The sequence below is a fragment of the Phacochoerus africanus genome, chromosome 10 (genome assembly GCF_016906955.1).
Source record: "Phacochoerus africanus isolate WHEZ1 chromosome 10, ROS_Pafr_v1, whole genome shotgun sequence".
In the NCBI taxonomy this organism is placed as follows: Eukaryota; Metazoa; Chordata; class Mammalia; order Artiodactyla; family Suidae; genus Phacochoerus; species Phacochoerus africanus.
The window spans coordinates 471,508-495,091 of record NC_062553.1 but is presented as its reverse complement, the minus strand read 5'-3'; the positions used below and the strand labels follow the sequence as shown (position 1 = coordinate 495,091).

At 66.9% G+C, this 23,584-nt stretch overlaps 1 protein-coding gene across 15 annotated transcripts; it reads left to right on the top strand.

The window, feature by feature from the left end:
* Window positions 1-922: 922 nt before the first annotated feature.
* Window positions 923-21,708, top strand: CTBP1 (C-terminal binding protein 1). Of its 15 annotated transcripts, none has more exons than XM_047799653.1 (12): window positions 1,433-1,555; window positions 7,197-7,275; window positions 7,635-7,849; window positions 8,064-8,254; window positions 9,983-10,137; window positions 16,244-16,388; window positions 16,947-17,153; window positions 18,492-18,706; window positions 19,367-19,497; window positions 19,870-19,997; window positions 20,425-20,542; window positions 20,802-21,708. In XM_047799653.1, the coding sequence occupies exons 4-12, from the start codon at window positions 8,248-8,250 to the stop codon at window positions 20,986-20,988; spliced, it is 1,293 nt and encodes a 430-aa protein (XP_047655609.1). In that variant the 5' UTR covers window positions 1,433-1,555; window positions 7,197-7,275; window positions 7,635-7,849; window positions 8,064-8,247; the 3' UTR covers window positions 20,989-21,708. The 15 variants fall into 15 exon arrangements, with proteins under 15 accessions (XP_047655613.1, XP_047655602.1, XP_047655601.1 ...); XM_047799651.1 differs by lacking the exon at window positions 1,433-1,555 and adding an exon at window positions 6,672-7,096 and having other exon boundaries at window positions 7,197-7,260; XM_047799654.1 differs by lacking the exon at window positions 1,433-1,555 and adding an exon at window positions 6,672-7,096 and having other exon boundaries at window positions 7,635-7,769.
* The last annotated feature ends 1,876 nt before the right edge of the window (window positions 21,709-23,584 follow it).

Below are 23,584 nucleotides of genomic sequence, written 5' to 3'. Positions count from 1 at the left end.
CTTTCTTGCGTCCACTCACACTTCTCTGATTTATGGACTTTAAAGATGTATAGACAACAGGGTTGGTTTCAGGATGGCCCACCATGTTGCATCAACTGTACCAACACTTGAGTGCTGGTCACGGCTGTTGCCTTTTAAGGAAGTGCTTTTTGGAGTTCCCATCGTGGCTCAGTAGGTTAAGAACCCGACTAATAGCCATGAAGATGCAGGTTTGATCCCTGGCCTCGCTCCGTGGATTAAGGATCTGGCTTCCGATCAAGCTGCGGTGTAGGTCACAGATGCCGCTAGGATCCTGCGTTGCTGTGGCTATGGTGCAGGCTGGCAGCTGCAGCTCTGATTTGACTCCTAGCCTGGGAACTGCCATGTGCTTCAGGTGTGGCCCTAAAAAAAAAAAACAAAAAAAAACCAAAACTTTTTACCTGGGAGGAGAGTTATACCGCCCATCCTCATGGCCACCTGGTAGCAACGCAACTCCCAGGACAGTCTGGGTCTGGGGAGAAAGGTCTCCAGAGTCTCCTGGGCCCTGCCCCCGTAACCTCACCCGGGAGACCTGGTTAGCTCCCACCCCGAAAGCCCCCATGACCCTTGGGTGGCAGGTCCACTGTGGACTCTGGAACTAAGCCCAGGTGCTCTTTCTGGGGCTGAGGCGGTGGTCACCCTGACACCTGCTTCAGCCACATCTGGCCGCTTCCCAGGGACCCCTCCCCACCCCCACCCCAGACCTAGGCAAGAACCTGCCCCTGGCTTCGAGCAGCTGTCCTGGGGACTCCTGTCCAGGCTGCTCCGCCCAGACACGCCAAGGCCAGGGTTTCCCAGAGAAACCCTCCCGCGTTTGTGCCGCTGCCTCCCACGACCTTGCAGCCGCCAGGAGTCCAAAGGACATTCAAACCACCGGTACCCAGAAGCGCATTCGCTCGCCCAGCCGCCAGCGGGAAGGTGCGGGACCGGTGCGGCCCCGAGGGTGCGGATGAGAGCAAGTTCAGCCCATCAGTCAAGGCCCAGTGGATTACAAGCAGGTGGGGCCTGGCAGCTTCAGGGCTGGTGAACGTGGGGGCAGGTGGGATCTGGAGGGTTCGGGGCAGGTGCGTGTGCGGGCAGGCGGGGCCTTGGGGCTTCTCAGCAATTGAGTCTGCATGTGCTGGGCAGGTGCATGTGCGGGTGCGGGGCGGCGCGGCCGGCGGGGGCGGGGGAACCCGCAGGCCGGGCGCAGCGGGCGAGGCGGGCGCGGCGGGCGCGGCAGGCGGGGCGGGCGGGCGCGGCCTGCAGCCGTCCGCGTGGTCCTGCGCGGCGCCCGCGCCTGGAAACAGGAGGCCGCCGCGCCGGAAGCCCCGCCCGCGCGCGCGCCCTGTCCCCGCCCGGTGGAGCGGCTGCTGGCGCGGCGCGGCGGCTCGGCACGGCGGCGCCCGGCGCAGGCGAGCGGGTGGAGCAGCGGACGGCGCCCAGGCCGCCCCACGCGCCGGGCTCGCGGCGGAGCGCGCCGGACTCGTCGGAGCCCGCGGCCGCCCGCGCCTTTCAATGGGCAGCTCGCACTTGCTCAACAAGGGCCTGCCGCTCGGTAAGGCCGCGCGCGCGCATTTCCGGCCGCGGGGGCGGGGCGGGGCGGGGCCGCGGGGGCGGGCGGGGCGGGCGCGGGCCCGGCTTTGTGTGCGAGTGCGCGTGCGCGCCGGCGCGCCTCCGGCCGGGGGCGGGGTCCGGGAGCGCCGCGCGCGTGCGCGTGCTGCTGCGTGCGAGTGCGCGTGCGCCGCCGCCCGACCCGCCTGCGCAGGTGACACAAAGGGGCGCGGGGGCCCTGGGACCCCCGCACCCAGGGTGCAGGCCCCGCCAGGCTGGCGCAGCCCTTGCTGGTGGGGCCCTGCGGAGCGGCCTGGAGCGCCGATCGGGGACCCGGCGTCGCTCGTGGCCGGACTGCGGAGCCGAAGCGGCCCTCCGCGAATCCGCGGCGCGGGGTCTTCCCTCACGCTTTGCTCGCCCTTTCGATCTCCACCGGCTTATGAAACGTCCGAAGTGCTGCGTCTGCCGAGGCGGCGCCCTTCCCGCTCACCAGGCGGAGGTGGCAGCAGGGCGCCCGCCTCCTTCTCTGAGCCTGTCTGTTTCCACCTGAGTACCTAGACTGGTGTGACCCGCTTCTGTTTGTCCCCAGGCACCTTATGCCGCTCTTGTTTTGAGAAGTGTCAGGAGCAGGCACCATCCGTGCCCCCGGCAGCGCTGGGGCCCTGAGCCTGGGTCTGGCCGGGGAAGGCCGCGTGGGGGGCCCCCCCCCCGGGGTGGTGTTGGTTTGCTGGCCGCTGTCTACATCCCTATCCGGCCACTTCCGCCGCGTCGTGCCCACCTGTCCTGCCACCTTGCACAGTCCCTGCTCCTCCTGGCTTCCAGCAGCTGGCCTAGGGCCTCCTTGTGATTGGGGTGGCGGGAGAGGCGCCACCCTCAGCTTCTTCCATCCTCTCCTGCCGCCCAGCCACTGGAGCCTATAGATCAGGGATCACGGACCAGGTTGGGGGGGGGACTAGCATGGCCCCTGAGCTTTGGGCGGAGCTTTCTCTGGCTGGTGCCAACCTGCAGGCTAGGGAAGGCGCGCCCCTGCGCTTGCAGAGGGAGGGCCTTAAGCAGGCAGCCGGAACTTGGCTGGGGCAGCCCCCTTTCTGGTGATGCTCTTCTCTGTGATTGGTTAGGAGCCATCACCCTCGAGAAGCGGGATGGGATGGGTTCGCTTCCGGGTGCTCTGAGTTGAGGAGACAGAGGTGAGCCCCTCATCCAGCTCCTGCTTCTCTCTTCTCGGGGTGGCTGGAGAGTCGGGTTGCAGATGGGGCCCCAGAGCCTGGACCACCGTCACATCCATGGAGGCGTCCCCCCCCAGCTCCCTCCTTCTCCCTCTGCACAGGTCGCAGTTTCATTTGCCTGAAAACATATGCAGGCAAACACTAAGGAGGAAGCCGCTTCTCAGCAGCGTGAACGTTTGGGGGCGCCCTGTGGGTCAGTGCAGCCTGTCCACTCTTGTGAGCCTCTGGAGGAGTGACCACAGCAGGCAGGAGCACAGACCTGCCTCCGGGGGCCCTGGCTGAGCCCTGGTGACCGGGGCATAATCTTGGGTCCTTTATGGGACCGTCTGTACGTATCTGTAAAGTGGGCCGGCAGTGTGAGACGTGGGGTCACATGAGTGAGCCCATGCCAGGGGCAGGGCCCGTGCCAGGGGCAGGGCCGGTTCTGGGGACTGGGGGGCAGGGAGGGACAGGGCTGGGGGAAGGGCCAGGGGCCAAGGACAGGGCTGGGACCAGGCCCATGGAGCAGAGGACAGGGCAGGGCCGGGGGCAGCGCCTCTGCTGTAGCTGCGTGGGCTCGGCGTCGTTGTCCTTCCTGTCCCAGAATGTCAGCTGTGTGGGTCCTGCTGGCCCTCGTCGCGGTGGCGTCTCTGGCTGGGGCCGCCTTGGTCTGGGGCTGCCCTTCCTGCAGGCGGTCTGTCTGTCCACAGGCTGGGTTTTACCGTGGTCTCTGGGCGTGCACGTGTTTTGGTTGGGGCGTCACTGCTTGGGAAGGCTGGGCTGTGTCTGTCCCCGGGCAGGCACATGCACCCTTCATTCTCCTGCTCCAGGGAGCAGGGGCGGCTGGGCCGCGGTGTCTGGGCAGCTGGACCTTCCTCCCTCCCAGCTGCGTGCGGGGTTCCCCTCCCCGCCTCTTCAGCCTCAGGACACTCAGGAGGGGGTGCCTGGTTCTGTGGGCAGCCCCCACCCAGCCCCTGGTCCGAGAGGCTGGAGCCACCCCTGTGCCCGCAGCGGGGAGGGTGATTTTCTGGTGAGCGGCTGCATGGAGGCCCCGGCCGAGCTGAGCTCCTCTCCGCCCCAGCAGGGCCCTTGGGGTCGGCCAGCAGCAGCTGTCGCTTGGCGGGGGCATCTTTGGGCAGCTGGCCGCGTGAAGGCACTGGGGCCACGATGGGGCTTTTCTCTCTGATGGTTTGCCCCCTCCCCTGGCCATCCTGTGTCAGCGCCCTGGGGCCTTGCCTGCTGTGGGACTGAGAGATTTGCCCCCAGAGCCCCTTCCCAGGAGAGCCTAGTGCTGGTCCCTGGCTCCAGGCAGAGGCAGCTGTGCCTGAGGCTTTTTGTCCTGTGGCAACGCTCCTTCTAGAGGACTCCTAATTTCCCCCGCTGGTGGCGTGGACGCAGGGCTCAGAACCCGGGGGGCACGTCCACCGGGTGGGGGGCGATCCACACTGTGCTTCCCTCTGCCCCCGGGGGGGCCCAACGCCGCAGACTGTGTCCTCCCGAGGCTCAGCCGCAGGCCGCTCGCTGGCATGGCCCTCGTGCCCGCTGCTTGGTTTCCACCCGTGCTGCCCTGGCAGGTGGTCTCTCCTGCCCCCCGACAGCCCCGGAGCCTGGGGTGGCTCAGAAGAAATCCCACCGGGGCCAGCTGGGGGGTGAGGTGGGGCCCGGCACTGCCACCCTGAAGGGGGCCCTGTGGGCCCTCCTCGGGCTCCGGCGGGCTGGCCGTGGCTGCCCAGGTCTTTCTGAGCCTGCGACTTCTGAGCTGAGCAGCGCCCCTGGGCCCTGGAGGGGGTGCCCCCCGTGAGTCTCGCTGCAGCTGCTGTGAAACGTGACTCGTGGAAGGCAGGAAGGTGACGGTCCCTAAGTCCCAGGTCAAGCCGTGATAAGTGTGCGTCCTCTCCACAAGGACGAAGTTCTCATTTCCGGGCTGCTGGGCATCCCAGCAGGACCCCGCCGCACACATGTGCACGGGTGAGAACGGGGCCAGGGGTGAACAGGCCTGGGGAAGAGCCTTGGTGACACGTCCACACCTTTTTCACAGGTTTTATCCCCCACGGGTCAGGGCACCCTTGGTTTCTGACGCGTGCAGGACCCTGGCAGGTGCGAGGCCAAGTGGGGGGCGGTCCTGCCGCAGGTTCTTCCCTGTGCTCCGCCCAGGGGCCCCCGCAACGCCCACCAGAGCTCCCTGGCTTTTGCCGCAGGGGCTCAGCACCCGCCCAGCCAGAGCCTGCCCTGTGCTGGGGGTCGAGCTGGGGAGGTGTGGTTGCTGTTGGTTCTTTAGGCAGGTGACAGGTTCAGAGCCAGCTGGGGTGCGGGTCCCCAGGGACACGGGGCAGGTGGATGGGGCGCCCCCAGGTTGTCGGAGCCCTGCCTTGGGGGTGGCTTTCGGGAGGGCTTGACTGGCGGTCAGGTGAAGGACTCATCCCTGCCAAGGGGCCTGCCCCGCGTAGAAGGAGGGACAGGCCGCAGGGGCAGAGGGTGCCGAGGGCTGTGTGTGCGCTGGGCTTCCGCTACAGGGACCAGGGCTGCAGGGTGCGGGCCGAGGCTGGTGGAGTGAGGGGCACGTGGGTCCAGGGAGATGGGCTGTTGAACTGGACGGAGGGTGAGAGACCCTCTCGGTGGCTGTCCCGTCGGGGTGTGGGTTGGGGGCAGTAACTGGGGCTGGAGGGAAGCGGGTTGTGCGCGAGCCGGGTGCCTTGAGTTTGAGATGCTCATCGGTAGCGCTGCAAGTGGAGGCGTGAGCCGGTCGGGGACGCTCAGGGCGCGGCGTGGCCCAGGGCCGGGGTCTCGGGACCCCTGGGCCTCCTGCAGACCTGGGTGCCAGGAACCTCCCGGGACTGGTCTAAGGCCTCAGCGACTCAGGGGACCCCAGAGTGTGCCAGCTGCAGCCCCTGGGCCCTCCAAGAGCAGCCACATGCTGGGGTGCTGTGGGTGGGGCCGCCAGGCAGGGGGACCGCGGGGCTCGGAGGGGAGTGGGTGTGCTCCGGCTCTGGGCACCCAGGGGAGGCTGTCCTCTGGGGCCGCGGTCCCTCCCCACCCCCCTTCTGTGAAGGAAGGGATTATTTCAGGCCGGGTCCGGACTCTCGGAAGATCATGCAGATGGCGCGAGAGTGTCCGCGCCCAGACCCAGCTCGCCTTGCTGGCATCTTCCCTCGGTGTGATGTCCCGTCACAGCTCAAGTCCTCCCCTTTGGTCCCCTCCTGCTCCTCTGTCCTCTTAGCACCTCCTATCTCCTCTGTCCCTTGTCTCCTTTGTCCCCTTCCGTCCCTCCCATCCCCCTCTGTCCCTCTATCTCTCCTTCCCCACCCCGTCTTGTCCCTTCCTGTCTCCTCTGCCCCCGTTCCCTCCTGTCCCCTTCTGTCCCCGCTTGTCTCCTCTGTTCCCCCCCCCATTCCCGCTGCTCTTTGCTGTGCTTGAGGGCACCAGCACCCGTCCTGGAGTTCTGGGCAGGGCCCTGGGGCGGCTGCCTGCTGGATGTGCCTTGAGCGCCCACCTTACGGTGCCGCTGGGACACGGAGCCTGGGCCCTGGGGGTGCAGGGACGTGTTGTGGACGTCAGGTGTGTTGCGGGTGTGCAGGTGCTCCGCTGATGGGCGGGAGCACAGGTGACCGTGGAAGGCCCAGCTGGGAACACCTCCCTAGTTCTCGGCCGCACCCCACCCTGGTTGCTCCAGGATTTAGGGAGAAAACTGAAGAAAGCCTCGTCGCCAGACACCTGGTTATGACACCCCCTGAGTGTCTGGCACCTGCACACACTGACCCCTCCCCACCCCGGGTGTCCAGCACCTGCACACACTGCCCACCCCCCCGAGTGTCTGGCACCTGCACACACTGACCCCTCCCCACCCCGGGTGTCCGGCACCTGCACACACTGCCCACCCCCCCGAGTGTTCGACACCTGCACACACCGACCCCCCCCCGCCCCGAGTGTCCCGCACCTGCACACACTGCCCCTCCCCCCAAGCGTCTGGCACCTGCACACACTGAATCCTCGTGCAGGAAGCTGGACTCACTGTCCAACTTGGAATAAGTTTGTGACTGACTTTGAAAGCAGGGCTGAGACAGCGGGGTTGTCTGTTTTTGGGGCCCTGTCCGCGGCGCTCTCCTGCCTCTGTCCAGTCTGCCATGGGTCGGAGCCCACTTGCAGCGCCCCCACCCACCTGGCTGTACTGCGATCCGTGACCAAGGCCTGGGAAGCAGGAGAGGCTGGCCCCAGGGGAGCCGTGCCCAGCCAGCCGAGGCCCTGGGCAAGGCCAGTGTGCTGGCAGCTGGCATGCTCTCTGGCCCGGGGACCCCCCCCACGCACCGCTGTGCCCACACCCTCTGGTGAAGAGCAGGGCAGAGGTGAGGCGGGCTGCCAGGACAGCCCCCAAGGCTCCCTGGAGGGTCTGGGGGGTGCAGGGTGGCACCCGCTGTTCTGTGACTCGGGGCGTTCTTTCTTCAGGGACTGCTTGACCCCCAGGAGCACCTGCTGTCTGCGGTGTGGGCCCGTCGTGACTTCCCGCGTTGTGCGTTTCCTGAGGGTGCGGCCGCCCTTGGGACGAGGAGCCCCCAGCGAGGGTTGTGTGGGTTCGGGGGGCCTGCGCCATGGGGGTTGTGAGGCCGCCCTGTGAGGACGAAGGCAGCAACGCAGCCCTGGGGAGCGGGGGCTGGAAACCCAGGCCGGGCTGTCAGGAGGCGGCGTAGGCCCTGGGCTCGCGGTGGTGCGGGGCCGGTCCGTGGGGCCCCCAGGGTTGGGGTCGGGCTCGGCCCGTGGGGGGCTCAGGCTGAGACGGCGCAGGGGCCTTCGGAGGCCAGGACGCGCTCCCTGTGCGCACTCCGGCCCCGAGCCCCTCATCCCGTGTCCCTGCCGGCCGTGTGACCTACGCATGTGCCCTGTCAGGCCGCAGGCCACGCTGGTGGGAGGACTGTGCGCACGTCGGGCCTGCGGGGGATGCAGGAGGCAGTGTCCGCATCAGCCCTCGTGGGAAGCCCGCTCCCCAGACCCCATCTCAGGGCCCAGGAAGCGACCGGCCGCGTGAGATAGAAGCCTCTGGAACTGGCCACAGACCCGCTCCCTGCGCCCACCTCTCCGCACGCCTCCTAGCACAGCAGCTCGTGCGCACTGGGGCTTCGGGGTGGGGGCCTGGGCGCAGGGAGGTGACCCTCAGGGTGAGCCTCTGGCGTCCGCATCGCTCCCACGCTGGCCGGCCCCGTTCCAGGTGGGATCGAGGGTGCAGGGCAGGCTCCCCGCCCCGAGGACCTCCTGCAGCTCGTGCGTGCCAGCCGACGCTCCGTGGAGTTTAACGTGTCTCTTGTGTTTAATTTGTAGTCAGACTTTGACCCGGCGCAGGCTCGGTGGCCGCTGTGGACAGGAGCCTAGGAGCTTTGGTTCGAGACAATTAAAGACGCGGGATGAGCATCCAGTGACAGGACGCGGTTCTGCAGGGGATTCTGAAGATAGACGCTTTGAAAAGCGGAATTCATGGTCGAGGAAGCCGAGCCTGTATTAAGAGATGTCAGGTTGGTGGGGGCTCTGGAGCGCCAAGCCGCCCGCGGCCGGCCGGTGCCCCGCGCGGGTCAGGACAGGGTCGCCCCGCCGTGGGGCCCGCTGCTGCGTTTCTGGAGGCGCCTGGGGGCAGGCAGCTGGGGTTTGTTTCTGTGGAGCATCCCCCGGGGGGGCCGCAGCTCGGCCAGGCCGCAGGCACGGGCTTTCTTCTGGACGGTCCTGCGGCCTCACTGTGGGTCAGGCTGTCGTTGCTGAGACCCAAGAGCTGGCCCGGCCCCAGCCGTGGGGTCCCAAGGCCTGACACCACGTCAGGGGCGGCCCCGTCGGTCACGGGGTCCTCCCTCGGGGGTTCCCGTCTGCCCGCACCCGGCCCCCCTCCGCGGTGGTTTCGGCACACGGCTCTGCAACCACGTCACGGCTGAGAACCCGTCGTGGATGCTCAGGGCTTGGTTCTCGTGATCGCGGATCCCTGTGCTAAGAGGAAAGCTGAGCGAGGCTGGGAGCAGGTGTTTACCACACCTCAAGATAAGTAGCATTTTAAGGGAAAGGTGGGGAGTTCCCTGGTGGCTCAGGGGGCTGAGGATCCACTATCGTCACAGCTATGGTAAGAGTTGGATCCCTGGCCCGGGAACTTCTGTACTCTTGTGGGCATAGCCAAAAAAAAAACAATAAAATGTGGAGCTCCCACGGTGGCTCAGCAGGTTAAGAACCTGCCACAACGTCCTTGAGAATGAAAGTTCAGCCCCTGGCCTGGAAACTTCCATATGCTGCAGGTGTGGCCCCAAAACGAAAAAACTAAGGTAAAATAAATTTTTTTTAAAAGCTAAATAAAAACAATTAAAAAGATAAAAAAAAAAATAAGTAAAAAGCCGTTGTTGTTCAAGTGAGGCTGGAGAGAGAGGCGCCGTCGCATGACTCCTGGCTGTGAGCGCGTGTCGCACAGTGGAGAGGGCCTGGGCGCGGCTCGCCGTGGCAGGGAGGCGCCGAGAGCCTGCCGGGGGGGGGGGGGAGCGGGGAAGGCCCTGGCACCTTCGCCCTCTGCGGGCAGGGTGAGCAGCCCCCCTTGGGGGCAGCGGCTGCTGCAGGCGGCTGGGGGCCGTGCAGCGTCGCGGCGACCGCTCCCGCTTCTCATCCTGCACCCCGTGTGCCGCCGTGATGGTCGCGGTCAGCCCCCTGGGTGCGCCCCGCGGGGTCGTGGTCTGGCCGACGTGGCCGCTGCTGTCCTGTGTGTCACCTGTGGAGTCTCGGGTCTCGACCCGGGCCCCGGCCGGGGCTCGCGTGGAAGGAGTGGGTGTTAATACGTCTTGCCCATCTCGCCCGGGGGCGCCGAGGGCTGCTGGCCGCTCCCCAGTGTGTGAACCTCTTCTGCCTTTGTGCTGCTGTCTCTTGCCCTCAAATCTCCAATGGGAGACGGTGCTGGCCCGGGGTCCCTACCCGCGCCCGGGCTGCCCCTCTGCAGCACCGCGTCCCCCAAGCCCCTCACGTCCCAGTCTGCCTGCTGCGGTGCCGGGACGCTGGCTGGAGCGTGGGGCTGCCTGGGGCTCTGTCCCTGAGGCCTGCCTGTGGGGGCACGGTCACCACTGCCCCCTCCACGCAGGCAGCAGGGAGCTGTAGTGGACGCAAGCTCGTTTGTCCCCTTGGCTTTTAACTTACTTGGACGAAGCGCGGGGTGGCTGGGCACGTGGACTTGGAGGCCCTCGGCGCTGCCGCGGGAGGCTGAGCGTCTGGCCCTGTCGTTGCAGGCGTCCGACCTCCGATCATGAACGGGCCCATGCACCCCCGGCCCCTGGTGGCGCTGCTGGACGGCCGGGACTGCACGGTGGAGATGCCCATCCTCAAGGACGTGGCCACGGTGGCCTTCTGTGACGCCCAGTCCACGCAGGAGATCCATGAGAAGGTACGGGGCGGGGGGGGCGGGGGGCAGCGCCCGCGCCAGCAGGAGGCAGGCGGCCCCGGGCTCCCGTCTGAGCGGACAGGCGCGGCTGCGTCCTCGCACCTGCCCTGGCGGGAGGCGGGGCAGGGCCACCTCCACTGTAACCAGTTCTCTCCCAGAAAGGGGCCCCGGGGGACGTGGCGGCGGGGACGGTGCTGGCGGTGTGCAGCAGCCCCCCCCCGGCCCACCGTGGGCACAGGACGCCCTGCGCCTGTGCCACGCAGCTCTCAGGACGCGTGTCCTCAGACCTCAGGAGCCCCCCGACGGGAAGCGCGTGGAGCTGGTTCCTCTTCGAGGTCACGCCGACTGAGCCCTTCGGGACCGCCTCTGCCCCGAGTCTCTGAGGACACAGAGGGGACCGGCCTTGCCCGTCGGGGCCGGAGGGGGGTCTGCCGGGCTGGAAGAGGCGGCTTCAGGGCCGAGGTTGGAGCCCCGCTGGACCCTGGGCGGGGTCCCTGGAGAAAGGAGAGCCTGGGGCCAGACGCTCCCTCACGTGTGTCCCATCCAGCCAGTGACGTCTGCGGGAAGCCTTGCTCTTGGGCTGCAGGCCACCTGTCGCCCTGCTTCCGGGCGGCTGGCAGAAACCAGGAGGCCTTGTCGACAGGAAGAGGCCCCAGGCTGGGCCTCCGGTTGTTTTGTGGAAACGGTCTCCTAGTATAGCGTCCGTCACTCGCCGAAGACAGCCAGGCGGTGGGGCTGAGGACTGAGCGAAAACCGGCAGAGACAGTGCTGCTGGGGACCCACGGGAGCTGGTGGGGTGCCTGCTGGCACAACCGTGGCCTGAAAAAGCACGTGAGAACCTCACGAAGAACGGGCAGCAGGAAGGGGCAGCAGACTCGGGGAGGATTTGAGAAGATCTGAAACAGCACCGCTGAGAGCGACAGCAGCCCGGCCCGCGCACCAGCCCGTCGGGAGTCTGTGGGCGGGAGGGGCATCCAGAGCCGGGACCCAGGACAGAGGCAGGGCTGAGGACTGGGGCTGCGGCGGGGAGCCAGGCCCTGGCGGAAAGCTCGGGGGGGCCGGGGGTGTGGGATGGGCTGGGGGCAAAGCCTGTGAGCTGAAGGCTGACGTGGGCCGAAGCCAGTGGAAGAGATGGTTGGTAGGTAAGAAGACTGTGGCAGCGTGCGTGCTGGGAACGCTGGCCCGGCGCATGCAGAGCCCTGGCCACACGCGGCCAGCTCTTCCTCGTGGACGGCCTCCCGGGGACACTGAAGAGTCCTGCTCGGGTGAAGCTGGTGAGGGCAGCGCATCTCAGGGGCACCCATATGGCATCATCCTGTCCCGCCTCCAGGGCGGGGCGGGGAGGGGCAGGGACAGCCCGTCTCGCGGTAGCTGGGTTGGGGACGCCGGGACCCTCTCTGTGGGCAACTTCTCACGAATCTTAAACTGGTTCAAACTAGAAAGATACTTAAAAAATCAGTATGTGGAACGAAAAAGACAGAAATTTTTAAAAATCACAAGCAACATGAAAACAAGTTTTGCCAGTAAATTTGACAACTAAGACGGCAACACGTTTTCTTCTGAAAGCGTAACTGACTAAAACTCCTGCGACAAGTTAATGTAAAACCCAGATAAGCCAGTAAGGAGACGCCTGGGGGAGGAGCAGCATGGGGCCCTCGGCGATGGCATCTTCGCCCTGCCGGGCAGGTGGGTGGCACCCCCAGCCCTTGCCCCCCCATCTCCCCGGAAGCCACAGCTGAGGCCTCACCCGCCAGGTAGGAAAAGCGTCCTGGGGATGGAATTCTCCCCTTCAGACAGAAGAAGGGGGTGGGAGCTGTGAAACTAGCGTCCTTAGTCCTGAAGTGCCACCTGGTCACGTGCTCAGCAGGACGCAGCAAGAAAGAAACCACGCGAGAGCTACAAAGAGCTTTCAGGCATTAAGAATGGGAGAGAAAACGGCAATTTGAGTAGGCTGCGTGGAGGGTGCGGTCAAGAGAAAGAAGTGCCGCGGAAAGCGGAGCGACGCAGACCCCTGCCCAGGGTGTGTGCCCAGCGGGCCAGGGCAGCCACGGCCCTCGGGACCTCCATCCTGCACAAGCACTTCCTTCTGTGCTTCCGGCTGTGGCCACGTGACTTAGGTCCACCCAGGGAGAGGGAAGTGGGCTTCGTACACAGAGCCGCCTTCCCTCTTTCTTCTGGCCGGAAACCAGGTGTGATGGCTGGAGCCTGGGCAGCCGCCTGGACCATGAGAGGAAGATGCCATCTGTTGGAAGTGACAGGACAGCAAGACAGGAACCCAGGACCCTGTGGCTGTGGAGCTGACGCGGGGACCCTGGACCACCTGGCTACGGGCTTTGTCGCACGGGTCACACGTGACCAGGGAAGTCTGCCTCCTCACAGCTTGTTGGATGTCACACGTTCTCTAAGTACTGAGGAGGAGAGACTCACTTTATCAACACGACGTGAAAGAGACTTCCTGAGCTGAGCGGAAGCTCCTGCTCTCCTGCCCAGAACCCAGGACAGGTGCTGGGGGCCACGAGATGGTCTGCGTCCAGGTTCTGGATTTCACCAACAACGGGGCTGGAGAACAGCAAGCAGACCAGCCCGTGCTGGGCGCTCCGAAGCTTCTGGGGAAAGGGGTTTCCGAGCGGGACTGCCCACCTGCCACCCGTGGCCTGTGGAGGGCCTTCTGCCCTCAGCGGTGAAGCTGCTTAGAGAAAGTCCGCTGCCCAGGGGGTGGACGCAGCCGCGGAAAGGGACCTGGGATCCAGAAACGCTGGTTCTGAGAGAAGCCGGCCCAGTTGGGGGGCGCTGCGGGGGGAGACAGCCCTCCGCCCTGGTCCCGGGGGAGGGGCGCCGTGGGACGGGAAGGCCGCGAGGGGACGCGAAACGGGGCCTGGGCGGAGGGAAGCGCCCGGTCCAGGAGGGAGGGGCTGAGTTCAGGGAAGAAATAAAAGGAAAAATTAGAAATGAAAGCAGATCCCAGGAAAGCGCAGAACAGGCGCTGCCGCGAGCGGTGGGTGGGGTGGCCGCCAGCCCGCTCCAGGGGCCCTGAGGACACAGGAAGCGGCCGAGGGCCGGGAGCCACGCGGCCTGGGGACGCTGGACCCGCTGTCGCACACAGGGCCCTCAGCGAGCCCTGGAGCCTCCGCAGGGAACCCGCCGTGAGCAGTTCTGCAGGGAGCACGTGGCGAGGGGGTCGCCGGATTACAGAGCATCGGAAGCAGCCTCACAGCAGAAGCATTAATGCAGGGAAAACTGCTGAGCGCGGGCAGATCGGAGGCAAACTTGACTCCTCCACCGTGTCCCGGCTGGAGTGGGCGAGGCACGGCAGCGCCACGCCACCGGCAGTCGCAGGGGACACGGTCCCCGCCCCCAGGCCTCACAGACAGCAGGGTGCAGCGGGCCTTGGGGAACCCCTGGGGCCGTGGTGGGCTGTCCCGGCAGCAGGGCCTCTGGTGGTTTTCTGGGAACACGCCCACCTGGAAAGATAGGAAGCCGAGAGCCTGTGAGCACCCATGGGACCTGTTTGACGCAGGTGACGGGGAGGGGAGCCTCGGGCCAGGAGGGCCCCCCAGCAGCAACTCCCTGGCCTGCCCGCCCAGTGCTGCCAGGGGCGTGCCCCTTGGGCCGCTGCTCTGAGCGCCCAGTTGGGCAGGCCTGGTTACCCCTGTGCACTTGAGGCCACCCAGTCAGTCACTAGCTGGCCATGCAGCTGGTGGGGGGTGATGGGAGTGGCCTCTGGGAGGCTGATGCCACGCCTGGGGACATCGCAGCCACTTTGCAACCAGGGAGGGAACGGGAGGAACCAGCACGGCCCGGGGCCCTGGAGGCCGGCCCGCAGCAGTGGCGGCCTGTGGCTGTTCCAGGGTGGCCGCTGGTCTCTGGGAGGCTCGCGTTCCTGGGAGGAGAGACGCTCAGTAGAACAGGGACCAGGCATGAGCAGTCACTGACCCAGGAAAGCTCGCTGGCAGGTCACGCCGAGAAGTGCAAGCAGAAGCCAAGGTGGCACAGGCGTGTGAGGTCAGGGTCGCCTGGTGCCGGGGGGTCAGTGCCACTGGGCGGACCGCGCTGGGCAAGCGGCAGCAGGACCGGAGCCTGAGGGCTCACCTCCCACCCAGAGGAAGTGAATATAAGTGCTCTGCGGGCAGCCGTGCGGAGCAGCAGGAGCCCCCCTGCTCGGGAGACGGGCTGTGGACCCTCGGCACTGGGACACAGCCTGAACGCTAAAGACGGCGCTGGGGTGGAAGGCCCAGGAGAAGCTGCCCCGTTGCAGCCAGGGGCCTGCACACCTCCAGCTGCCCTTCCCGAGGCCCGGGTCCACGTCCAGCACCCCCCCCCCCGCCCCCAATCCATCTGCCCCAGAGTCAGGGCCACCCCTCCCCACACTGGCTCAGACATGGACACCAGCAGATCTGTCTACACCCAGCTCTCCCCCAGCTCCCTGCCCACCTGCCTAGCAGCCCTCCCCTCCCCTCCCCTCCCACCGCGGCCCTCACCGCGCCCACAGCCGACCTCCAGCGCCTTCTCTGCCTCCTGCCCTCGCGCCCCATCTGCTCCTGTGAGTCCCTCTGCCTCTGCTGGGCACCCACGCTGGCCCTCCAGGTCCACCCCGGCCCATCCAGTCCAGAGAGCCCTCAGGACGGGGGGGGGGGATCCAGGCGCTCACACGCGCCCCTACCCCGGGGGCCGAGATCAGGCCTTCAGAGCAGGAACCAGAGCCACTGTCCCTGCCTTGGTCCTTTCTGTGTGGCCACTGCGGCCACATCCACCAGCAGGGGCATCCTGGGCCCAAATGTCCAGGCAGGACGAGGCGGAGCTGCTGTGGACGGGGGAACCGGGGCAGGCCCTCTCACCGCAGGCTGCGTCTCCGGTTCAGTGTCCTACGTGACACCCCCCCCCCCCACATCAGCCACAGTCCGCGCGGCTTCCTTGGCTCACACATGGGCCCTTGTGTCCAGCAGCCACTCTTGCGGGGAGCCCAGGGTCAGCAGAGGAAGCTCGGGCCGGAGGGGAGGGCGGCAGGTATGTCAGCCACGGGTTCCTGGGTCTCACGTATCAAGAGACGTCCCTGATTATACTGTCCTGTCAGGGGAGAGTAAACTGGGACCTGTCCTGGGTCACAGGAGTGTCTGGTTGGGTGGCCCGGGCTCCACGGCCCTTGCCCTTGGGCCCAGAGGTCAGGTTACCCTGCACCCTTGGCTGTTGGCCCGGGGAGGCCTGGCGGACCCCGTGGGCTCTGCTTGCAGCCCTGGGGTATGGCCTCCACCCTCCTGCACCTGCACCACCCTCATCCGTCCCACGTGGAGCTGGGCATGCCCCTGGGGACTAGGGGTGCCACACACGGGCAGGCTGGCACTGGCTCTGGGCTGCACTGAGGGGGGACCTCTTCCCTGTGCCAGCCAGACTCTTGGGGGCCCAGTGGGCTCCACATGGAGTGGCCCCCCAAGACCACAGCACCCTGCCTGGGCAGGTGCCCCGGAGCCCTGCACTGGCCGTGGATTCCGTCAGACCTGGAGCCCCGGCCATGCTCGAGGGACGCAGAGACAGCCGGGCCTCACTGGGGTCACAGCTGGCAAGGTCTGCCTCTTGGGCCTGGGTGCACAGAGTCCAGCCCCACTCGGGAACCCTCCTCTCAGGAGGTGCACGGGAGGCAACCCCCCAGGTCCGTGGCGCGGTGGGTGGTGCGCAGGGGCCGTGGCAGCTCCTCACTCCTCCCAGAGGAGTGACCTGCCACCCTGGGCCGCCCCGCGCCGTCTGGAGGCCAGGCTTCCTGCACGGTCACCGCAAGGCCACACTGCCCACCCCACACAGGGAAAGGGGTGACTCCTGTCACCCTCCTTCTGGAAGCAGCTCTTGAGGTGCTGCCCGCCTTTCGGGTCTGCGGTCTTGCTGCCCGGGGCCCCCATGCTCCCCGCTCCCACCCGCTCTGGCCTGGAGTCCGGTGGCCGAGGAGAGGGCAGCATGCTGAGCGCTGCCTGTGCCGATGGACCCTCCGTGTCCTTGAGAAGCCTGTGCCGAGTCAGGGCCGTCCCTGTGGGGGCCCCACGGGCCTCTCGAGGGGGCTCTGGGCGGCCTCTCCCGGGGGGCCTCCCCGGCGGCCTCGGCTCAGCGCGCTGTCCCTGTGCAGGTGCTGAACGAGGCCGTGGGCGCGCTCATGTACCACACCATCACCCTGACCCGGGAGGACCTGGAGAAGTTCAAGGCCCTTCGCATCATCGTCCGCATCGGCAGCGGCTTCGACAACATCGACATCAAGTCGGCCGGGGACCTGGGTAGGACGGCCCCGGACCCTGGCCTCCGCGGCCGTGGGCTCTGCCCTCACCGAGACCGCGTCACCTTCCGTCTTATCCGTCGGTTTTGCCGGGAGGAGGCGGATCCGGCTGCAGCCTGCCTGGTTGGAGGCGGCCCGCGGGCCCCACGCCCGCCCCGTCGGGTGGCGCTGGTATCCCTCAGGCCGAGCTGTGTGGGCGGTGCACCCCGTCTGCACTGCCCACCTCCCTGGGGCGGAGGAGACGGGGGTTGGGTCGGGCAAAGGAGGTACGTCGTAACCTGGGACACGCGAGCGTCTTCGTGCCTGGGGTGCACTCGGCCCCGTCTCCGTCCCCGTCTCCGTGACGTTCTGGTCCAGTCACGGCCTTGGCGGGCGAGGACACGCTGGGCGCTGCCAGGGTCCTAGAGCCTCCATCAGGGTGGCCCTGCTGCCATGGCGACGTGTGCGGTCCCGCCTCCTGTCCCCCAGCCTGTCCGCCCGCGGGACCCCAGGCGGTGCGGACAGGGGCTTGCCGGGGACGTGGCCTCCAGTGACGCCCCCGCGTGTCTCGCGTCCCCAGGCATCGCGGTGTGCAACGTGCCAGCCGCGTCCGTGGAGGAGACCGCCGACTCGACCATGTGCCACATCCTCAACCTGTACCGCAGGACCACGTGGCTGCACCAGGCGCTGCGGGAGGGCACGCGGGTCCAGAGCGTCGAGCAGATCCGAGAAGTGGCTTCCGGGGCCGCCAGGATCCGCGGGGAGACCTTGGGCATCATCGGATTAGGTGCGCCCCCCCCCCTCGCGCCCAGTGTGTGGCTCCCCCGTGGCAGAGGCCGGGGCTCGGCTGTGCGGCCGGGTGCCCCCGCCCCAGATAGTTCCCAGATGGGGCAGCGTGGGCGGGCGGGTCTGACCTGGAAGCGCAGGCGTGGCCACGTGCACGCAGATGTTGAAGGGGCACCGGCCCGGCCCTGGGCCAGCCCAGGCCCCCTGCCAGGCAGCACACCGGGGGGGTGGGGACGTGCTGGGGGCAGAGGTGCCGGGTGGTGAGGGTCAGTGTGGAGGGAGGGGCCTGCGGCCTGAGGGGCTGGAGCGCCTGCGCTTGAGGCCACGTGGCACCGTCCACCCTCTTCTGTGCCACCTCCGCGCAGATCCCGGGCGCCCATCCTCCTGGTTCCCCACAGGCTCCAGCCCTCCACCACGGCACCGCCTTCCGTGGCCAAGGGGAGCGTGGGGGGCAGAGGCGCCTGCGCTGGTGCAGGGGTCAGGGCCCTGGCTGCCTGTGGGCCGCGGTGTCGCTCCCCAGCGCTGCTCCCTGATGCACCAGGCGTGCGCACGCGGACGCCGGGGCTGGTCCGAGCCCCAAAGCCCTGCCACCTCTAAGCCCTGTGAGGTCTGAGAGCAGGGACAGCCCGGCCCACGTGGCATGTTGGGGGACGGTTTGCCTGGACAGGTGGCTTTGGGCCACATCACCCCCAGGCGGTGTTGCTCAGGGGTCTCGGTGCCCGGTCCAAAGGTGACCAGCCGCAGGAGTTCCCTCGTGGGCAGCAGGTTCAGAATCCAGCGTTGTCATGGCAGCATCTTGGGTCACTCCTGTGGGCGTGGCCATAAAGAGAGAAAAAACGAAAAATAAAGGTGACCAGCCAGCCGAGTGGGAGGTCCCGGAGGCCGTGCTAAACTAGCGCTGGGCACCGCAGCCCCAGCCTCTGCTCCGGCCCGCGCCCCACCCCTCCCAGGACGCCCAGTGCCTGCGTCCAGGTGCCCTGCTGCCCAGAGCAGAGCGGTCCCCTGAGGGCTGCTGTGGCCCGAGAGGCAGCGCGTCCTCCAGGAGCAGAGCCCTGGCGTGGCACCCCTCCCGGCTCCTGGCCTGCCCGGGTCTCCTGCTTTGCCTCCACTGTAGCAGCCCGTGGTCACCAGGGCAGAGTCCCTTCTGGAGGAGGGACTCTGAGCCCCTGTGTCCTTCTCAGCAGCTGAGGTCAGGGGCTCGGGCTCCAGGGCGCAGGGCGGGTCCTGAGCCTGCAGCCCCCGGCCCGCCTCGGTGGTCCTCTGCATCTGGGAGTGGAGCCCCTGCCCTGGGGAGCCGGGACAGCTGAGGCGGGGCTGCGGTGACACCCTGTCCCCCCAGGTCGCGTGGGGCAGGCGGTGGCGCTGCGGGCCAAGGCCTTCGGCTTCAACGTGCTCTTCTACGACCCCTACCTGGCGGACGGCACGGAGCGGGCGCTGGGGCTGCAGCGGGTCAGCACCCTGCAGGACCTGCTCTTCCACAGCGACTGCGTGACCCTGCACTGCGGCCTCAACGAGCACAACCACCACCTCATCAACGACTTCACCGTCAAGCAGGTCTCGGGGCGGCGGCCACGGGGCGCGGGTGCCGCGAGGGTGCAGCCCGGGCGCACGAGGTCAGGGGCAGACGGGCTTCTGGTGGCCGGTCTGCTGGTGCCACCGCCCCCGCCGGGCCCCCCGAATCCTGGGGCCTCCTTCTCTGACCCGATGGCCCCGGGCCTTCCAGGTGGCTGTATGCACAGCGCGTCTGCAGGCACAGCGCACCTGCGTGCGGTGGAGAAGTTGGGGTGACGACTCCCACCCACGTGTGTGTGCACATGTCCCGTGTTTACGTGTGAGCGCGCATGTGGCCGTGCGTGTACACTGTTCACGCGCCGGCAGCTCTGTGCGTGTACGTTGTGCAGATGTTGGCGTGTGCTGGGGTCTTGCCTGGTGCAGGTGTGCTTACAGACACTTGTGCGCACGTGTGTGGGGGGGGACGGGTGTGTGTGCTGTCTGCCCGTGGACAGTGGGGCCAGTGACTAGGGCCAGGCAGCCGCTGGGGCCTTGGGGGGACAGCAGCGGGGGCCGTGGCTTGAGGCCAGGACGGGCAGGAGCTCACAGGGACGAGAAGAGCCACCTGAACCGAGGGGCAGCAGCCGAGCCCTGCAGCAGCTGGTCTGGGGGTGAAGTTGGGTCTGGGGAGGGTCCTCAGGTCACACGGTCTCTGTCTTCCAGATGAGACAAGGGGCCTTCCTGGTGAACACGGCCCGGGGCGGCCTGGTGGACGAGAAGGCGCTGGCCCAGGCGCTGAAGGAGGGGCGGATCCGCGGCGCGGCCCTTGACGTGCACGAGTCAGAGCCCTTCAGGTGCCTCCCGCGACGCCCTGGCGTCGCCGAGATCCCCCCTGCCCCGGCTCGCACCCCATGCTGGCCACAGAGCTGCTTGGCGCCGGGGGTGGGGGGGGGGCCGGCCCCACTGCCCATGCATGGTCTCCAGTCCTGGCCTCGGGCCGCCGAGGGTCCGAGGGCCCGGGAGGACTCAGGCCTCGCCCCCAGCCTGAGGTCCCGTGTCAGGCAGACCTTCCTCCCAGGGCCCGGCCGGGTCTCGGGGGCTGCAGGGCCAGGACGCTCGCGTCCCTGCGCCTGATGGGGGCTGGGGAGACGGAGGGTAGCTCCAGCTCTGGGCGGGGTGGGCACCCTCTGCCCGCCTGGGCGCTCTGACTGCCCCGTGCTGTGTAGCTTTAGCCAGGGCCCCCTGAAGGACGCACCCAACCTGATCTGCACCCCGCACGCAGCCTGGTACAGCGAGCAGGCCTCCATCGAGATGCGGGAGGAGGCGGCCCGCGAGATCCGGAGAGCCATCACAGGTGGGCGGTGGCCGGCGGCGGGTGGGCCCGAGGCCCCCGTGGGGGACCCCTGCACGCGCACAGCCCCACGTGCTGGTGTCACACTCGTGACACCCATTGTCCCGCAGGGCTTTCTGCACGTGTGTCTTTTCTCCGCCTTTTAAAAAGCAGTTTGTGCTTGTGAACCTCTTGGGCTGGGCCCTGCCAGCTTCTCCGTGAGATGCCCGGGCCCGTCAGAGGGACTCGGAGACCCTGATGAGCTGAGGGGCCCCGGGCCACAAGGGTGACGCTGCCCAGACAGGCAGGATCCCAGCGTGCCTCAGGAGTGCTCCTCGGGGCCCCTGTGGCTCCTAGGGGGCTGGCCCATGCCGCCGACGAGCCCCCACGCTCCTGGGGGCCCCCTGGGGGCAGCTGACGTGGGCACTGTCCCTGTCTGTGCCGCCTCCAGGCCGGATCCCTGACAGCCTGAAGAACTGTGTGAACAAGGACCACCTGGCAGCAGCCACCCACTGGGCCAGCGTGGACCCAGCCGTGGTGCACCCCGAGCTCAACGGGGCCGCCTACAGGTGAGCCCCCGGTGGGCGAGGGCCTGGACTTGGACAGTTGGGGCAACACGCGTGGGGGCAGCCTTCGGGGCCTGGTGGCCACAAGACCAACTCCCTGGGGGGGCGTTCCCCGGGGGGGTGTGGAGGGGTCAGGGCGGGGGTGCCTTCAAGGCCGCCACCTGCCTCTGCCGCCGTCTCCGCTGGGCCCGCAGCCTGGGGTCCCTGCCCCCCCCCCCCCCCCCCCCCCCCCCGGCCTCACCTGCGGCCCTTCCTCTCCCAGCAGGTACCCCCCGGGCGTGGTGGGCGTGGCCCCCAGTGGCATCCCAGCCGCAGTCGAAGGCATTGTCCCCAGCGCCATGTCCCTGTCCCACGGCCTGCCCCCTGTATCCCACCCGCCCCACGCGCCTTCTCCAGGCCAAACCGTCAAGCCCGAGGCGGATAGAGACCACGCGAGCGACCAGTTGTAACCCGGGCAGAGCTCCGAAGCCTCGCCGCCGCCGCCGCAAGCGCCGAAGGGGCCACGCCCTCGGACAGGCGTGTGCAGGGGCAGCGCCGACGGGCGGCCGCGGCCTCCAGAGATGGCCCGGGCTCCAGGCGGTGAGAGGTGGCGCCGGCCTCCTCGCGTCACTGTAGTTGTCCCGTCCCGAGGGCCAGCCGCTGCCCCGTGTCCTTCGCGTCCTTGTTAAGCAAAAGCAGTTAGTAGTTAATTCTGTCATGAATGTTCCCGTCTGTGCACAGTCTCTAGAACATTACAAGGATTTGTTTGCTTAGCTGTCGGCAGAGATGCCCGCGGGAGCGCCGGCGTCCGCCCAGGCCGCCCCGTGAGTGCCGCGCGCCCCGGACCAGGCAGTTGGCAAACTTCTCAGGACAATGAATCCCTCCGGTTTTCTTTTTACGCCACACAGTGCATTGTTTTTTCTACCTGCTTGTCTTATTTTTAGGATAATTTAGAAAAGCAACACCCAGGCTGTCTTTCCTCATTTTGGCATGAACCCCCTTGTTCCAAACGAAGGCGGCGCCGCCAGGCGGGCAGAGCGTGCGCCTCTGCCCCGGGGGCCAGGGCCCCGCGCCCGCCGAGCGGAGCCGTCCTGCTGATGTGGTAGGCTAGCAATATTTTGGTTAAAATCATGTTTGTGACTGTAACCATTTGTATGAATTATTTTAAAGAAATAAAAATCCCAGAAAGAGCCGGCACGCCCAGCGTCTGTGTTCACGGCTTTGTTTCCCGGGTCCCTGGTGGGTCTCCGTCCCGTCCGTGGTGGCCCTGGGCCTGCAGTGGGGAGCCCGGGGGGCTGTGACCCTGCGGCTGCAGAAGACGCAGGCAGTGCGCCCTCGGGCAGCCTGGGACCTGGGACCCGACCCCACCCCCACCCCCCCCCGGGGCGGCAGAGGCCACTGGCTCTGCAGCTCGCGGGACGCCTGTCCCGACGCTCCGGCTGCACCAGCTGGTCCTCCTCGCACCACCTCCCGTCCTCAGGGGCTACCCCGTCCCCCGCGTGTCCCCTCCGCCACCAGCACGGCTGCAGCTGGTCCTCCGCCTCCACTGCCCTCGGATCCTGCACCAGGGCCGCGTCCTTGGGGGTCCTGCCAGGCGGCCGTCTACAGACCCCTGCCGGTGGGAAGGTTCTGGAGGGCACCCTCGGTCCGGCCACGCCCTGACGGGTGAGCTCCCCTCGTGGCACGCCGCCTGTCCCCGGGCTCTGCTCTGCACCTCGGCCCTGCTTCTGTGGTCCTTTCCGCTGGGAGGGCACGGCTCTGCCCTCCGTCATCCCTGGGGTGCAGGGAGAGTTAATTCTGCAGAGGCCCGCTGGCCTCCAGGGAATCGTCAACAGCGGGGAAAGGACGGCATGACGAGCTGGGAGCTGGTAAAGCAGAGGCTGAGGGCTTCAGGACCCGCTTCAGGAGCGAACAGAAGCCGAGATCCAGACACACGCGTCCGTGTTGCAAAAGCAGCCGGAAGAAGAGGGGCAGGATCAGGCTGTGAATTTCGGGGGTGAATAAATAATGGACGTCAACTTGCAATGAATCCTAGAAGGCACTGTAGAGAGTGTCAAGTTCAACAGCACTTCGGTAGGTGGTAAAATAAATAAGACAAGTGCAGCGAGTGTCCGAAGAGAGAAGGAGGGCGTCCGGTTCCCGAGGTCAGGGGGATGACGCGGGGCGGGGCCCAACTGGCCAGAGAAAGTTTAGAAGAGGTGGAAAGCACACTTGAGCTAAGACCAAGGAAGGGATCTGAAGGGCTCTATAACTTGGGGAGATTGAACTCAAGGGGTTCCCATTGTGGCTCAGCATTAACGAACCGGACGAGGAACCATGAGGTGCAGGTTCGATCCCTGGCCTCGCTCTGTGGGTTAAGGATCCAGCGTTGCCAGGAGCTGTGGTGTTGGTGGCAAATGTGGCTCAGATCCCACGTTGCTGTGGCTCTGGCGTAGCTCTGATTGGACCCCTAGCCTGGGAACCTCCATATGCCACATGTGCGGCCCTAAAAAGCAGAAAAAAAAAAAAGAAAGAAAGAAAAGAAAAGAAATCGAACTTAAGGTGTTCCCTCATGGCGCAGCCGTTAAGAACCCAGCATTGTCACTGCAGCGGCTCAGGTCACAACTGTGGGGCGGGTTTGATCCCTGCCCAGGAATTTCCACGTGCCACCGGCACAGCCAAGAAAGAAAAAGTGGAACCTGAAAAAAACCAAAAACACTTCCTCAGAGATTATAAATGGCTTCAGTGGTCAATCCTAACAAACATTTAAAGAAGAAACACCTCTGATGTCTCACTGACCGCCTCTTCTAGTCATTTTGGGAAATGGCATTAACTCTGATTAAAAATTCCAGAAAGAAAAAGACAGTCCAGACTCATCTTGAGCCGTGCCCGGGGCGTGACCTGCACAGCCAGTCGAGGTGACGCACGGGGCCCTGGGCGTGGGTCGGGTGGGGGCCGGGCCCCTGGGGGATGGAGAGGCTTTCTGTCCCCCAGTCTCTCTCCCGCCTGCCCAGCCCCCCACAGGTCCCCACTGCCCCCGGCAGAGGCGTCCTCCCTGTCTCAGCCCCCGTGCCTCTTTCCCCAGAC